The sequence below is a fragment of the Anastrepha obliqua genome, chromosome 1 (assembly GCF_027943255.1).
Source record: "Anastrepha obliqua isolate idAnaObli1 chromosome 1, idAnaObli1_1.0, whole genome shotgun sequence".
NCBI classification, from domain to species: Eukaryota; Metazoa; Arthropoda; class Insecta; order Diptera; family Tephritidae; genus Anastrepha; species Anastrepha obliqua.
In genome coordinates, this window is record NC_072892.1 from 138,701,302 (window position 1) to 138,719,045 (window position 17,744).

At 36.1% G+C, this 17,744-nt stretch overlaps 1 protein-coding gene across 5 annotated transcripts in view; it reads left to right on the top strand.

Moving 5' to 3' along the window:
* LOC129236303 (filamin-A) overlaps positions 1–17,744 on the top strand; it is a 204,375-nt gene that overhangs the window by 184,834 nt on the left and 1,797 nt on the right. For all 5 annotated transcript variants that reach the window (XM_054870607.1, XM_054870608.1, XM_054870609.1 and 2 more), the window contains 3 exons: positions 14,243–14,383; positions 16,150–16,319; positions 16,431–17,739. In XM_054870607.1, the coding sequence (XP_054726582.1) occupies positions 14,243–14,383; positions 16,150–16,319; positions 16,431–17,739 (1,620 nt within the window). The remainder of the gene's footprint in view (positions 1–14,242; positions 14,384–16,149; positions 16,320–16,430; positions 17,740–17,744) is intronic.

Below are 17,744 nucleotides of genomic sequence, written 5' to 3' on the forward strand. Positions count from 1 at the left end.
CAAATACTCGTATAATTATTTTGATAAACACAAAAAATATTTAAGCAGCATCTCAACTACTTTCCGTAAAATGTTAAAGATGGCCAAAAGTTTTTGAGCCGCAGACAAAATTAGGCATTAAAAGTTAGGTATTCAAAAAGTATAGTAAGCACAGTCAATGAAGATCGTTCATTGTCCGTAGAGCCAATACGTTAGGGGAACGGCAGTGATTTGTTTCTTGTCATCGACTGCCACTTTAGCAGCTTTCCCCTAAAATTTATGAGGCAAGTTTTTTTGCTGTTACAAAAATAACAAATAATATATAAGTAGATTTTGCGCAATTTCAGCAGGACAGTGAGTTATACTTACTATTTTGCTACCGAAGCTATCAAATTTAAGTACTAAGATACTATTATTCTCCTAAATTGATTTATATAGTAGCCATCTAGATCATGTAATTTCTATGGTCTATTCCCTGTGAGGAAGTTCGAAGTCATTGATCTGAGCGAGCACGTAAAATACTAGGTATTTCTATTGCAAATCAAAAACTCGAAAATGTATATCAAATTGCCGCAAATCATTTCTCATTCCTAAAGCAAACATATCATGAAACTATACACCGATTCAAGGAAGAATTTGTTTCAAATACCCTTTCGGCAGAAGCAGCCCATTTATGGCCACATATAAAACAGGTATATTGCGCAAAATGCCGACGGTTTTCTCCCAAAGAGACGGGTCAATGTTAACAAGCAATCATTGCCACTTGATGTTATTTTGGTGGCGTCTGCTAAATCTATAGTTTATTATTCACTCACCTTGTACGGATTGAGCAGCTCGCGCAAATGATAAATGTTATTCTGTAATTCACTTTCGAGTGTACATCATTGAACTGTTCTACATGGCAATTGCATTGAAATTCACTCGGAAGTAAATCTGCCCGATTATGAAAGATTGGAGTGGTGACGTGAATTGAATATCAAGCGTGAGTAATTGATGGTTAAAATGCGATTTCTAATTATGCTTTATCATGCAATAAGCGCCAGCTTACTCCTTCGCGGTATTCAGGGCGAATTCGACGAATGCGATGCAACAAACACTTCAAAATGTCAAGATAGAAAATTGCATTGACGGTTTGGCACGTTCGTACGAACTCCTTGTGGACAATTCTCATGGAGTCGTAAAACAAATGAGCATCGATTTGATTTTTGAATTCTCCAAACGCGAGTTTTTGAGTGATGGCTCGACTGGGGCCTTCCATTCGGCGCTTTGACGCTCAATTTCAGGTTCATGTTGGAAACACTACGTTTCATCACCAGTTACAATGTTGCAAAGGAAGTTCTCGTCTTTGCTCGCCTCTTTAATGAGCTCTTTCGAATGTTAAATTCTGAGCAATTTTTGGTCCTCAGTTCACTTGTGCGGAATGAAATGCGTGCAAAGGTCTGTCTGTAAGCCCAAATGATCAGTTTAAATACGATAATTCGATGTCTTGGAGATATTCAACTCCGATTCCATGAATTTCAGCGATGATTTCGGTTCATTTTTGATAAATTTTCAAACAATTTCGATGGAGTTTTCGGTGATTACTGATTTTGGGCGGCCCGTTTGTTCATTGTCGTTTATGTCCTCGCAACCATCTCTGAAACGTGTAAACCACTCATGAACTCTGACACGAGATGATTGTTTATCTATGCCTATAAATTTTTTTCATCAACTCAAATGTTTCGGCAACCGTTTTACCGATTTTAAAACAAAATTTGATATTAGCTCTTTGTTCGAAACTCATTTTTGTACCGATGACACAAATATAATTATATAATATACTGACACTTTAGATGCAATAACTTCGCTTCCACTGAACCGAGTGTCACCAAGCTTTCACTGGAAGTCAGCTAGGGATGTAACTTCCAAACTCATTAAAAAGATGGCGCCATCAAAAACATTTTTATGACGCCAGTCTTGTTTATTTTGGACTTCCCCTTGTAGATTTTATATCCCACAAATAATGTTTCTGAAAATAATAAAGTGGGATATCTCAGCGAGCAGTGATCGTATCGAGGTCTACAAAAAGAAAAAACTAAAGCTGGATAAACAAATTATTTATTGTAGTAGATGAGTTGTAAAACGTTTTTCGCAGTTTGTGAGCTCAAACAAGAAACCGAAAAAAATCGATAATTTGTTTAACGCGTTAGTTCTTAGAATTGCCTGATATCCGTTGTTTTGAAAATTTGTTCATGAAAAGAACTCAAAACTTTACGTTTTTTAAATCCACATGCGACGATTTTTAACCTAAATTATTGGAAAACCTGCTAAAACTCGATCCTTTTGGATTCAAAGTCTGATATCTCAGTGAGAAGTGCTTACATCGAGGTAAGAATTTATATAGAGATATCGCGCTCCGACAAGAGTGGATCAGAGACAGAGGAAGTTTTCAACGCTCTCCAACTCCTATTCGTTCCTGCAACTGCGATTGAAGTCCTTTGACGGAAACCGCATACGTTTCCCATGTGCTTATGCTAGGTAGTGCCCGGTGATGATGCCACCCACCGTATGAATGGATGGCCGGTCTAATGATATTCGTTACTTTGAAAAATGTTTCATTAAAAGATCCAAAACTTCACTTTTTTTTAATTTCTACGTTAGCATTTTTAACTGAGAACTGCTTTTTATAAAATCATTAAAAATTAGAAATTTTTGTTGATGCCTTAATTTTTTCCCATTTGTGTCGATAGTCAAACCCATTCTCACTCTTGACTGACTTTTCTATACATTTTTTTGTTAAAAGCTGTTCGCCTGAACAAACAATAACAAAAATCTCTGTATTACTTCACGTCCCTCCATTTATTGCAAAAATCTGTACACATTTTGGTAAGCAAGCAGAGCGCAAGTTTGGCTTAAATCTCCATCAATGTTGTATGTGCAGCACTTTTAATATCTTTGAAAAATATTAGCATTTGTATCCAATTCACATACTTATGTTGATATAAATATATTTGTAGTCGATTAACGATTTGCTTTCTGTATTTCTCACTCGAAGAATTTCAAGAATGCCAGATCCATTAACATACTTTCTTGTCAACTAATACGTATGTATGTATGTATGTATGAACTTGTATATAATTTAGCTTCATCCAAGTATAAATTTAGAATTGAAAAATAAAATAGACATTTTTTTTTGATATAACACACATTTAATTGCAATTAACTATGTGAAATGGCGCTATTTCAAAGCAAAAATGCATTAGTCTGGTCAGTTTGAAAATTGTCAATTAAAAATTTGGACATTTCCATTAACATTAATATTCGTATTCTATCAAAAATTGTCGAGGTCATTTTCGAATTAAACTTTATTGCTCGCATTTATATAAAATATTTTACTTATAGATTATGTATTCTTTGAAAAACGAAAGTCATAGTGACTTATCTGCTATCTGCGCTTCAGTCATGCGAATTTGCCTATCACGAATCTCGCAATAGCGAGCATAAAAGTAATATTTGGCCCTCTTTGGAAAAGTACGCAAAAAATATTATTCACTCAACAAAAGGAAAAACACAAATGTATTAAGTCAGAATTACTAAAATTTACCTAAACCAAAATTATTTTTTTTTATTATTTTATTTAAAATTGAAGAAGTTTTTAAAATTATCTCTTATGAAAAAATGAGCGTAGGTATTGAACGATTTCGTCCACTTTATATACCAACATCTCCTTTGCCGAGAGTAATATTTGCACTAAATTTCGTTCAGGTATCTAAATTTTTACTTGAATTGCTCGCTGCACAACCAGGCGGATGTACTGGTGACAATAAAACAATAATTTTATTACATGGAATTTGTGCATGGTTGCTGTCCGATTTCATTTACTTTCAAATGCGTGTTTGCTGAGACTTCAGAAAATGCCTGTATGTATGTGAAAATTGTGTACAGTTACTTGAAGTGTTTTTTTTTTTTAATTTTTTTATTTAATAATCTAAAAATGCTGTATTTCTTGCAGACTAAAAAAAGCAAATTAATGCTAATTTAAGCTGATTTCATAAAAGTGAGCCCTTTTTTTAATAATCACATTTATTTCTTTGAGATAATTTTTTATACAAAAATTTTATGAAATTTTCTTCGCCAGCTATAAAAATATCCAATCTTTTGTAGTTTTCAAAATAACCGTTATATGAAAAGTTGACGTGTTTATTGTACGATTTTTCACATTGTCAATATCAACGTAGCTCACATTTAGCTGTCATTAAGATCTCAATGACTTCAATGACAAGCACTCTCATAACTGATACGCACTCAGAGATTTGCCGTTGCCTGCCGAGATGCTACGTCTATTGAAAAAAAAAAATAATTCTATTAACAAGCATTTTATATGGCTTTAATCGAGTGATAGTCTCGCAATAGCCTACACCTCAGTGAAAACAAGAATTAATTAAAACACTAAGAATGGTGGCCGCAGCAGCCGAATATGTTGATGCGTGGCTACGATTCGGAGTTCAGAGGAACATAGGTTCGAATCTTGGTGAAACACCAAAATGAAGAAAACGTTTTTTCTAATAGCGGTCGGGTCGCCTCTCGGCAGGCAATGGCAAGCCTCCGAGTGTATTTCTGCCATGAAAAAGCTCCTCATAAAAATATCTGCCGTTCGGAGTCGGCTTGAAAATGTAGGTTCCTCCATTTATGGAACAACATCAAGACGCATGCCACAATAGGAGGATGAGCTAGGCCAAATACCCAAAAAAGGTGTACGCACCAATTATATATATATATCATTTGATTCTGTGTAGCAGCGTGCATTTTGATATTTCGTTCTGGATATGAGTGCAACAACTCTACATCCTTCAGTAAGGCAAAAATGCCCAACGATTTCGCAAAGTGCTGCGTTTAGCTCCAAGCAAAACAGAGCAGTACCCACTCTGGCAGTCATTTCGAGGCGATTTGTGAAGACTGAATCCTAGTTCATACCGTCACCTGTCAATTGTTGAGGCTGAAAATCCAACAAAAGCGCAGCAGTCCCTAATTGGCAGTCATTTCAAGGCGATTTGTGAAGACTGAATCGTAGTTCATACCGTCACCTGTCAATTGTTGAGGCTGAAACGCCAACAAAAGCACAGCAGTCCCTAATCTGGCAGTCATTTCCTGATTAAATCGTAGTTCATACCGTCACGTGTCATCTGTTTTGCTCTATTACTCGCCTCACCTGTATTTCATTTTTGAAAAAAGCTCAACTTTCGTTTGCATTGCTGTGACCTATTGGTTATTGTTCTGATTGCTCTGTTACTCTTAGTCCCAGTCCCGACTTCTTCACCAACTGCGAGTTCTTTGCAACTATGTCAATTTATCGGGTACAGCTTTTATATCTGCCTTAATCGACGATTATTGTATTACAATATTTTTTTATTATTTTATTTATTTATTTACTCATTAATCATTTATTTATTTATTTATTTGTTTATTTATTTTTTATTTATTCATTCATAAATTTTTTATTTATATACATATTTACTGATTTATTTATTTATTTTTTGTTTATTTATTTATTTATGTCAAAAATAGTATTATTAATAAATAATTACTAATTAAATAATAAATAGTTAAATATTTTGAATAAACTTAATATACAAAATTGAGTCACTTTTTTCAAAATTAGCAATATTTTTCACGTTAAATTTTTTCGTTAATTTTTTATAAAAATATAAATCTTTGTGACAGTCTCTCCGAACGTGTGCTTTATATGGAAGAAAATTCTCAGCAACTTATGCAAAAGAAATTGTCAAAAATCAACCTGTATTTTGAGCGACTTCAAAATTGCACTGCATTATATTAAAATTTAAACTGCATACTAAGATTTTTATTTTAATTTTTTAATTTAATTTAATTTAATTTTTTTAATGCTGATTAAAAAGTTGAATATTTTGAAGAACATTTTTTGGAATTTGTTTAATTTTTGTGAATTGTGTACAAAGTTTGTAACCTTGATTTATAAGATTTTGTTCTGCAATGAATTATATTTTTATAGAACCTTGACAAAAAAAATGAATGAAGTTCAAAACTGCATACTCAGAATTTTATAAAATTTTTTTATTTAATTAAATTTAATTTTTTTTAATTCTGATTAAAAAGTTGAGTATTTTTTAAAATTCGTTTAATTTTTGAAAATTTTATAGAAAGACTCCATTTATAAGGTTTTTGTTAGACGACAATGAACTATATTTTTATAAAAAATTAGCGAAAAAATTGGCATGAAAAATGTCAATAAAAAGATGAAGTAACTAAATTATGTGAACACAAATGTACAAAATTTCCCCCCCTCCACGGACACTTTGCATTTCAATTCAAAACACATTAGCATATTTAATGCACCTAATTAACATTTATTCAGCTGTGACTAGAAAAATGCCGAGTTAATTTGAAAAGCATTTTCCCTGTGCGTACATCAAAAGAAAAAAAGATCTAAAAAAACATTAGCAAGTGAAAAATATAAAATATTTTGCGAAAATAGTGGCGAATGCGCTGCCATAGAATGACTAGACAATAACAATTGAGTAGTCAAGCATTTTATCTGCCATTTAGCAGAGGCGCCGATATTTATTACTCGGCTAAATAAATCAAGTAAATGGAAGTGTGCGCGTGCCACTTGGCAGCAACGAACACAAAAAGTTTAAAGAAAAGCTAAAGCACACAAAATAGGCCATCAAACGCGAACAAACGCAATGGGTTGTGGAAAAAATGCGTACGAACGCGCTGTGGCTTTGAATATTGGCGAAATTGGGCATTATGGAAGGAGGATTTGCAGTATCAATTTATTTGCGCTAACTAAGTGAAACAAACTGAATAAATTTAGAGAAACACTTGAGAGCGATTGCAAAATTATTAATTGCCGTCAGATACGCGCAATGAAAAACCATAAATTTAAGTTAATCTAACGGTCAAAGGGACTTTTGTGCGTGAACTGGAAAAAGAAAACGCAAGTTATGAAGGCAAATGAGTGTTGAAATATTTTATGAGATACACAAATATTTGTATGCGCGTGTGTATATGCATTGTCCATGCCCACACACACCCATACACTACATGTATGTACATGAAACATTTGTATGAGCATATGTTATATGTCGTGTAATGAAGTAAGCAAGCGACGCTTGATTGCTGCAATTTATAGCACTCAAAAGAATTCTAACAAATTCGAAAACAGCTACCTTTCCTTTGCTCGTACGCTTGTACTCGTGTGCGAAGATATTTTATGCTTTTTGAACTAAGAAATATAACAGGCATAAATTTAAACCTAAAAGCATATTTAATGTCTGATGTCTGAGGAAAACTTAAAAACCATAAACGAAAAACAACAACCACAAAGAAATAACAAACATCCATGTCTGCACATCCATAGTCAAAGCACTGCACTGTACATATAGCAACATAGCCAGAGTGTACACCTTTTGAAGTTAAAAAACATAATTTACGATCGGCCCAGGCGGTCGCAATAGCCACCGATTCTGCACTACGCAATGCTCGCTTTTAATGAATCGTTGCGTTCACAATTTTGCTTGTATTTAATTTGTTGTATTTTAAGAGTGAAAAAAAGAGTGCAACAAAAACAACAACAGCCAAACTAAAACACCAACAAAGGGCGATCGAGCGTCTAACTCTCAGCCGTCGTATCGCGTTCGCCTTGCGCTGAAATCACAAATTTTTATCCGATTCTTTCAAATTTCGCGCTTCACTGCAGCATTTGCAAATAAATTACAAGAATTTCGGGTGTCACAGCAAGTGAAGTGTAGGATTTGTATGCCGCTGCATTGGCTTGGTGCAACGATGCGTATACGTAATGAAGATTCCTATTTGATTTGGTTTTTTTTTTTTGCTTTTGTTTTTCGGTTTTTTGTTTTTATTTTGATTCAGTCGCCTCCGCATACGCCCTGGTGGTCGGCGATCGTCAAAGCCAAACGCATAGGCGCATCAATGTGCCCACAAAGACGTAAACATACGAATGCCTTTGCATAGGTGTGCGTGACACATTGCAATTGTATTGCTGATCTTTTTTCCGGCGCGATACAACACAAAATTGCACTTTTACAATTTTGCAATTTTTCGTCGATTTTCCCTTATTTTTCTACTTTTCTACTCATTTTATATATTTTTTCCTATTTTTTGTTTGTTTTTTGTTTTGCATTTCTTCCTTCTTATTTATTTCATTTTTATTGGCTGGCAACCTCTCAAATATGTCACACTATGTATTGCCACGAATGCGACTGTCGCTTGAGCCATTTTTTCAGTTGCTTGTATTTCGTAACGTAAACATATGCCATATTTCGAGTAATTAATTTTTTAATGGTAATTGCTATGGATCGTAAAGTTGTGTGCTGCCACTATCTGGCCTGCCACCATTAGTTGCATTAGCGTTGATTTGCTAAATGCCGAAATTATTTACTGCATTGAAATTACTTTTTAGCTGCTCCATGCTTACGACAATTTATGGCCCATTGTGGTCATTTAACATAATATATTATATAAAATACAATGCATATGTATGTGTGAGCTACATATACATATAAGCATGTATATGTGTGTCATTCAGGTAGAATGAATGCTTCAGAATTTTTTTATTTATTTCAAGAAGTCAAGAAAATATAATTTCAGACTGACTACTGCAACTAAAGAATAATGAAAATACAAGGTGAAGTCCAAAATAAACAAGACTGAACCAAACTAGAAACGACCGAAACTTTGTTCTAATAACTTCGAGTTTATTTACTCAAAATATTCCCCTCCGGCCTCGATACACTGTTTTGCGCGAACTAAATGCTTTTCGAAAGAGTGTTTCAGGTCATTGACCAGAGTCCGGAATGTCCTTCAGGATGTCGGTAGAAGCCTTTTGGATGGCCTCTACGGACGCAAAACGATTTCCTTTCATGGCCAAATTTCGAATAGGTAGAAGTCACACGAATGTGGTGAGTGATAATTAAAGTGAAAGTCCACGAATGTGGTGAGTGATTAACGGTTAAAATGCGATTTCTAGTCAAAAAATTAGTCACAAGAGTGGATCGATGAGATGGTGCATTGGCATGCAATAAGCGCCAGCTTTCTCCTTCGCGGTAGTCAAGGCGAAATCGCCGAATGTGATGCAACAAACACTTCAAAACGCCAAGATAGAGAATTGCATTGACGATTTGGCCCGAACTCCTTGTGGACAATTCATTTGGAATCGTAAAAACAAACGTGATTTTTTGGATGGTAGCTCATCTGGGGCCTTCCAGTGTTAGCGAAGTGAATCGAAAATGCACTAAGTAGTAATGTCCTTAGCTTCATCACTTCTCTTTAACCCTCCGTTGGGCACACACTTTGGGCGTGAATTTAACATAATTCAATTATAGTTTGACTAACAACTTGAGCTTCCATTTAGCTTCCTAAAAGACTAGTAGAAGCGGTTGAATACAGTTGAAATATGAAAAATTAATATAAAATAATCAACGTTCGCCTTTAAACAACAACAAATTCCACGGTTTTGATCCACTCATAAATAAATAAGCGAAACATGATTTGGTGTTATGTGGAAGTGTATACCTGCATGTATGTGTATGTGTATGTATGTATGTATGTATGAATGTATGTATATATGTAGGCATGTATGTACGTACGGTTTTACGTACAATCAAATATTTCACTTCCTTTGGCATTTTTCTAATATTTTTAAAATCAAAAATCCGTTAAAGTTATTTATATCAAAATACAAAAATAGGAGACCAACCGAATGCTATTCATTGGCGCGCCTTCGTCGCTAGCCAAAAAAGAAAAAACAGCAGAAAAGACAAAGCAACTAAAAAAACTGAATTCAACAAAAATATTTTAGCATTGATTCATCGTTCAAATTATTGCGTCGCCATTTTTCATACAATTTTTAATGCAATAAATAAAATATAATAATGAAATAGAACCGCCTACGAAATATAATTTTAATCAAACCGGATTAGAGATATGTACAAATGTATACACATATCTATACATAAAAAATATATATTTTCTAAATTACTTAGTGACAGAAATTAAAATATTTTCACAAAAAGCTATAAAAACCATTCATTTTCGTATAACTTCATCTGTATATGTGCCTACATGCATACGCTCATGTGTGTATATGTATATAGAATTTCTGTGTAATTTATTGACCTGAGAAAAAATTTCAAATTTATTGTTAGTAAAAAAAGAAAAATTCAGTTTAGAAAATTAAATTAGTAAAAAGATACAAATTTCACATAACGCACAGTCGGGCGCTAAATTTTCGGAGCAAAACTTAAGTTCACAAATATACGCTTCTAAGCTTCTTCAAATTTAAACTTATATATGTAGGTACATAAAGATCATTATGAGCTATACAATTTTTACCACATTCACAATGCAACACGACTACTGCTTCATAAAGCCAAAGGTTGCACGTAGAGAGCGATCGAATATCGATTTGTAAGGCCGTACCGAACATTAAAAAGAAAAAAACCAAGGAATGCCTTTTTTTAAATCCATTATTTTGATTTATAGTATAAAGGCAAAAAACGTGCAAAACTTTCAGCAACATTAATTTCAGCTCATAACATTTGAAAATTAATGAATGAAATTTCAAAAGGTCGTAAAACACTCAGGCTAAAACGCCTCTGGAAAGAGGGTAGATAGTCAAGGAGGAAAGGAGTAAAGTATCAGAGAAAGAGATGGGAAAGAATAGAGGCAAAGATAGCGATTTAGTCCTTTGAGAATTTTCTAGATTCTTTGGCAAATCTGTAAATATCCTCCAATTTTAGAGAACGAATATTACTCATTCTCACGACATCGGAACCCAATACTCGTAGCCGTGCTCTAGCAAAGGCAGGACACACACAGAGAAAGTGCTCAGTGCTATCCGTCTCCTCCAAGCACGACAGACACATTGGGTCCTCAATGATTCCAAATGGTGGTCATATGCTGACCCCATGGGTTGTGTCCTGTAATAATACCGTCCATCAACTGAACGTCTTTCCTTCTAAGTTTAAGTAGAAAGTTTGACAGTTTTCTGTTCGGACTTTTCACAAAACACTTTGCAGTTCTGCAGCGTTCTAGACCGGAACACATCGCTCTTCATGTAGATTGCCTGCATAAGCACTGATCCAATTCATGATTCCTGCGGAACTGATTCCGATTATTGGCTCTGGCCCTTGTGGGGGAACCGTTGATGCGCGGTAGGCCAATTCATCGGCAATTTCGTTTCCTTGAACACCGGAGTGTCCGGGAACTCATAACATGTACTTATTTTTGTAAAAATGTACATATTTTGTATTACATATTGGCGAACTAGAATACTTGGTTCTTCATCTTCTCTAGTTGTATGTTCCTTTTCGAACGTAAGCGATCGTACAATTCAAGTTTCATTGCAAATCAATTTCAATTTGCCATTTAAAGTTTCTGAAAGAAATATTCTTTGCGATTTCGTTAAGAGATTCTCTGCCTCTTGTCACATTCCACAACTCTCTGATGTTTCCTAGTGTCCTGTCCAGTGTCTAATATTACGCAACCATGATGTTTGTTTGCTTCCAATACTTCGACTTTCTTCTATTTTAGCTTCCGGGCTTCTAGAATGAATTGCCACGTTTTGTATTTGCTACTTCGTAGAATATGCCCTGAGTTAGCTGTCTTCCTTCGCTTCAACGCCGTGAGAAGCTGCCTACTCCGGTTTATTCGGTGCAGAAATTCACTATTGGAAACGTGATTAATCCATGAGATTTTCAACATTCGCCTGTATAACCACATTTCAAAGGTTGCTATCCTGTTCAAGTTAGCTACTTTAAGGCCCCATACCTCCATGACATACAAAAGTACTGACCATATGTAGCATTTGACGAAATCGAATTTATAACTGCATGTTAATTTCATGACTGCAGAGCACTTTTCTGTAGTTGCAGAATGCTGATCTTGCCATTTCTTCGGTGCAGTCCCAGTTCTCATTAATCCAACATCCAAGGTATCTGAATTTGGACACGCTTTGCAGCGATAAGGTTAAATTATTGTAAATTTATTTCCTACATACAGCAGTGAATTTAGTCTTAGTGACATTGATCTTGCGTCCGTATTTATTGCTGTATTCACCAACCTTATCTAAAAGGCTTTGTAGATCTTTCATACTGTCTGCAACAAGTGCCATCAGCATACCTGATGTTATTAGTAATCACACCATTTACTTGTATGCCTTCTTGTGCATTACGAAGTGCTTCCTGAAAAATTGCTTCAGAGTAAATATTGAATAAAAGCGGTGACAGTCTAACGCCTTTCAATATTTCAATTTCGTTTGTATTTTCGTTATTTATTCTAAGCTGTGCAATTTGGTTCCAATATATTGTAGATTTTTTATACAGCGCAACTCCTTTGCCTCGATGTCAAGTGATTGTATTACATTAAATTGCTTGTCATGTTGCGAACATGAACTCATAGGTGAGCTTCGCCAAATTGAGAGTTTCCGATGGCTGTCTTTCACTTGGCATATATTCGACTATTCGAACATAGGAGAGCTTCGCGTGTTTCCAATCCATTTCTAAAGCCAAATAGAAAGTCTCCGCTGGCTGGCTCGCACTTGGCATATATTAGACTATGAAAAATTTAAAAAAGAAATTTTTAAAAAGTGATTCATTAAGCTGATCAAGCGATTCTCGTTGTATGTTTAAGCCTGAGGTTCTTGTGGCAAAGTGATAAAAACGGATTTAACCAATCTTGCGAGAACTGCCCAGTATCATAAAAGTGTTTAAAAACTTCTACAAGTAGATTGAGATTATTTTCATCTATTAGTTGTAGAATTTCTGCAGGTATTTCGCCTGGCTCTGTGGCTTTATTGCCTTTTGAATGCTTGATTGCTTTTGTTACTTCTTCTAACGTTATTGGAAATTCACACAAACTAAAAATGTATACAATTTTGGAGCGAATAGACATATATAGTATCCTAGAATCTTTTCTATCAATCAATTCTAGAACTTATTTGTTTTGCAACTTAGCTGGTTAATTGAGTTTTGCTTATTTTACCCAGCTTCATTGGCTGGTTCCTTGTTGAGGGAAGCGACTCATATATGGTTGGTACTGAAATGTATAACTTTCGATAAGAAATCCGCTTATTTGCCGGTATAAAAAATAAAAATAAAATAAAAGTACAACTTGTTTAAAGATCTCTTAAAATACGCTCTAAAATAAACACAAAGCAGAACTTTTCATTTTTTTTTCATTTATTGAGCAAAGTTTATACGTAAAATTAAGCGAAATGCCAACACAATAAAACAGAAACAACGTTCACAATATGGCACAGTCTACTAAGAATAGTTAAAGAGTAAATCGCGTGAAGTTCATACAATAAACTGAAGGAAGTCGTTGGCGTTCATTGGTTCATTGGTTAATATTTTGATTTCTTAACCCGTATTGAGTAAAATAAATGCCGTATGCTGCCTTGCATGGTCTGGTGGGAAGATTTTTTCTATTCGAAGGCATTTTCCCCTTCAACAAATAGCAACGTATGGAGAGTTTTGCTTTATTTCTCCTTGTTAAGAATGTCGCTCGCAATCAACTCATATAAGTCGGAGTATCCACACCAGGGTTCTGAACCTGTTTTTGCACGCGATTGGAATTATTCACAATGCAAACGACGCATGCATTGTTTTATTTTTTGCATTTGATAACAAATAGAATGTGCTTTCATCCAACCAAACAATGCTTTTCTATAGAATGAGAGTGTACAGTGGAGAGGCATTTTTTGCCATGCTAATGTTTTTCCTGCTTCTCAGGTATAGAGCGAGTTTTATAGCACTTGCTACACAGCACCTCTCGAAAATGCCTAACAGAAATTTATTTTACAGAGCAATGTGCAAAAAAAAATATAAATAAAAAATTAATGAAAATTTTAGCAACTTCAAATTTGCACTTAACTCTACTAGAAATGGAATGAACTATAAAACTGGATACCCAAACTTTTGAATAAAAAGTTTGAAACTTGAAAATTTCTTAATATTTTTTGTTTTTTTTTTTGCAAAAAGTTTGAAACTTTTATGTATACGGTTTTAGTTGTAGAATAAACTGTATTTTTTATAAAAAATTCGCTAAAACGAAATAAAAGAAAATTAATTGTCAAAACTTTACAATATATCACAGCATCCCAGTATTTGGAACGCGTATTTGCTTTGGTACTTTATCTTATTTTATGTAAAGTTGCTTTTTTCAAGCAAGTATTCGTTTTTTTTTTTTCATTTGAAAAACTTATTTATTTTCTTCTTTTTTGTAGCTGAGGTCAAAATGCCAAGCGGAAAAGTTGACAAGCCTGTTATTCAGGACAATCGCGATGGTACGGTGTCAATCAAATATGAGCCTAAGGAGGAGGGCACGCACGAGCTGGTCGTAAAATACAACGGCGAGCCAGTACAAGGTGAGTAACCATTTATTTTCTTTTCATATATAAATACTCATATGTAAGTATGTATTGTTATCTCCACCTAACGTTGGGAAGGAAAGATAAAGCGCGAAATGAGACTACTTGGTTTACAAGAAAATTTAATCGCTAACGAATGATGGAAGTTCTAGAAATTTAGGATATACATATGCGTCCCAACTTCCAGACACTCACTAGGATATGCATTCCGATCCTTGTGTATTTTATTTTCGCCAAAATAAACGCTAACTCCACCAGCAAGCCACAAATTCTTTTGGCGGAATATTTCAAAGAGATCTTTCGATCTATGAAACGCTAAATTCTCGTCAGTTAAACTTTTAATAGGCCATTACGATGGCAAGCAAAACAATACCCCATAAACTTTAGTGGAAATACTGCTTGAGTTACAGTTTATGGCCGTGTATAAATCTGGCAACATCACAGCTATGTAAGCCCAACCATCGTAGGGAGGTACCTGAGTACATACATTCTGTCAAAAAAATATCTAATTTTTTTTTTTTTTCTGGAATGTTGGTACAACTGTCCGCTATAGTGTCGCAGAGTTTGAGCTGGATCTGTCAATTAGCTTGGTTTTGGCATTTAATTATATCAGCCAACCACAGGTGTGCTCTGTGATTTTCATTATGGATGAAAATATCGAACAAAGAATTTGTCTTAAATTTTGTGTTTCGAACGAAATTTCGTTTGCCGAATCGTTGAAAATGTTGCAGAAAACCTATGGCGAGTGTGCTTTATGAAAAACACGGATCTACGAGTGGTATAAGGCTTTTGCAGAGGGGCAAGAAGTCGTAACATTTTACACCATCAATTGGGCATGAGACGTGAGGCTGCTCCACTCGTTCCAAGAGAGTTGAATTTCTTTCAAAAAATTCATCGTAAGAAGGTGGCTGAAGACATGCTTGAGCAAGTGAATTCGGAGCCAACGTTTATCCAGCACATCAGCGCATCTCAACAGGTTTTGAGGCGTGAGTATATGAGTTTGACATGTAAACCAGTCAACAGGCGGCTGAATGGCGCTATCCACATGAGCCGAAACCCAAAAAAAGTCTGCTACTCGTTTTCTTTGATTATCATGGTGTGGTGCACTCGGAATTCATTCCAAATGGTTCTACAGTAAATAAAGAATATTGATTGGATGTTATGCGACGTTGGAGAATTTGTATGGAACCTATTTTGATGGCGAATGGAGCCTATTTTGAAGGCGACAAAATAAATTTTGATTATTAAAAATTTATTTTGCGTTTTATTGAACGATTCCCGGTACTTTTTTGACAGAATGTATAATTGAAAATCCATTCGAAGATGATTTAATCTCACAGTCCAAGATTTGATTTATATACTCACGCAATATCCTTCATAAAAAAAACAAAAGGTCCGTTTCCATCACTCCTACTGTTGGAGGACATTCCTAAGCTTCGGAGCAAACTTACCACCGCTGTTCCAGCGAACCTGAAAAAAACTGCTACATTATGTTTCCAAGAGCCATAAAGTGTTAGGAGCATTGCTTTGAACTAACTCCGCTTATTCTGCAGCGCAGAAGTCTGGGAGTCTTGGCGTACTGACTTGGCGCTCTCATTTGCAGATTGCTTCATAACCAATCAAACGAACGCGAATTGTAATTGAAAACCTCATTTCAACATAAATGCTTTAGTTTGCTCTTATTTCACCTTATTTATTTTATTTCTTATTTTATCTTTATGAACTATTTTCGCAACTCATATCCCTTACCACTCACCTTTCAGGTTCACCTTTCAAATTCCACGTTGATTCCATCACATCTGGTTATGTGACTGCCTATGGACCAGGCCTGACTCATGGTGTTACTGGTGAGCCATGTAATTTTACCATTTCAACTAAGGGCGCCAGCGCTGGTGGTCTCACCATGGCCGTGGAGGGACCCAGCAAGGCTGATGTAAGTATTTAAATGAAACCCCCAAAACTTTGGTGGTAATTTAGCATCCAAACAACTCTCTTACGTCACATAATTCGAAAAACTCTTTCTGAAATCGTTTTTAAATCACAGATCAATTACCATGACAACAAAGATGGCACAGTGTCGGTGCAATACCTACCCACTGCCCCTGGTGAATATCAAATCTCGGTACGCTTCGGTGATAAACATATAAAGGGTTCGCCATATTTCGCCAAAATCACTGGCGAGGGTCGCAAACGTAATCAAATTTCGGTTGGTTCCTGTTCGGAAGTCACCATGCCCGGTGAAATTACCGACGATGATCTGCGCGCCTTGAATGCGTCCATTCAGGCGCCCAGTGGCTTAGAGGAGCCCTGCTTCCTCAAGCGTATGCCAACTGGCAACATTGGCATCTCATTTACGCCACGTGAAATTGGCGTTCATATGGTGTCGGTCAAACGTATGGGCACACACATTGCCAACTCGCCATTCAAGGTTGACGTTTGTGAGCGTGAAGTGGGTGACGCAAAGAAGGTTAAGGTATCCGGTAACGGTTTGACAGAAGGCAAAACTCACGCCGACAACGTTTTCTCTGTGGACACACGCAATGCCGGCTATGGTGGTCTGTCCGTATCGATTGAGGGTCCCAGCAAAGCAGAGATCCAATGCACTGACAAAGATGATGGCACATTAAATATTTCGTACAAGCCCACAGAGCCAGGCTACTATATTGTGAATTTGAAATTCGCCGATCATCACGTTGAGGGCTCACCATTTACCGTTAAAGTCACTGGTGAGGGCAGCAATCGCAAGCGTGAAAAGATTCAACGTGAACGCGATGCTGTACCCGTTACTGAGATTGGCAGCAAGTGCAAGTTGACCTTTAAAATGCCTGGCATCACTTCGTTCGATCTAATGGCCTGTGTAACATCACCCAGCAATGTGACTGAGGACGCAGAAATACAAGAAGTCGAAGATGGACTCTATTCGGTGCATTTCGTACCGAAAGAATTAGGCGTACACACCGTTTCAGTGCGCTACAAGGACATGCACATCCCCGGCTCCCCCTTCCAATTCACAGTGGGCCCATTGCGCGATTTTGGTAGCCACTTGGTAAAGGCCGGTGGTTCGGGCTTAGAGCGTGGTATTGTCGGTGAGCCAGCCGAGTTTAATGTATGGACACGCGAGGCGGGCGGTGGTTCACTGGCTATCTCTGTGGAGGGTCCCAGCAAGGCTGAAATCGACTTCAAAGACCGAAAGGACGGTTCATGCGATGTCTCGTACAAGGTCAGCGAACCTGGCGAATATCGTGTGGGTTTGAAATTTAACGATCGCCACATACCCGACTCACCATTTAAGGTGTACATCTCGCCGGACGCTGGTGATGCTCATAAACTAGAAGTGCAACAGTTCCCGCAAGGTAAG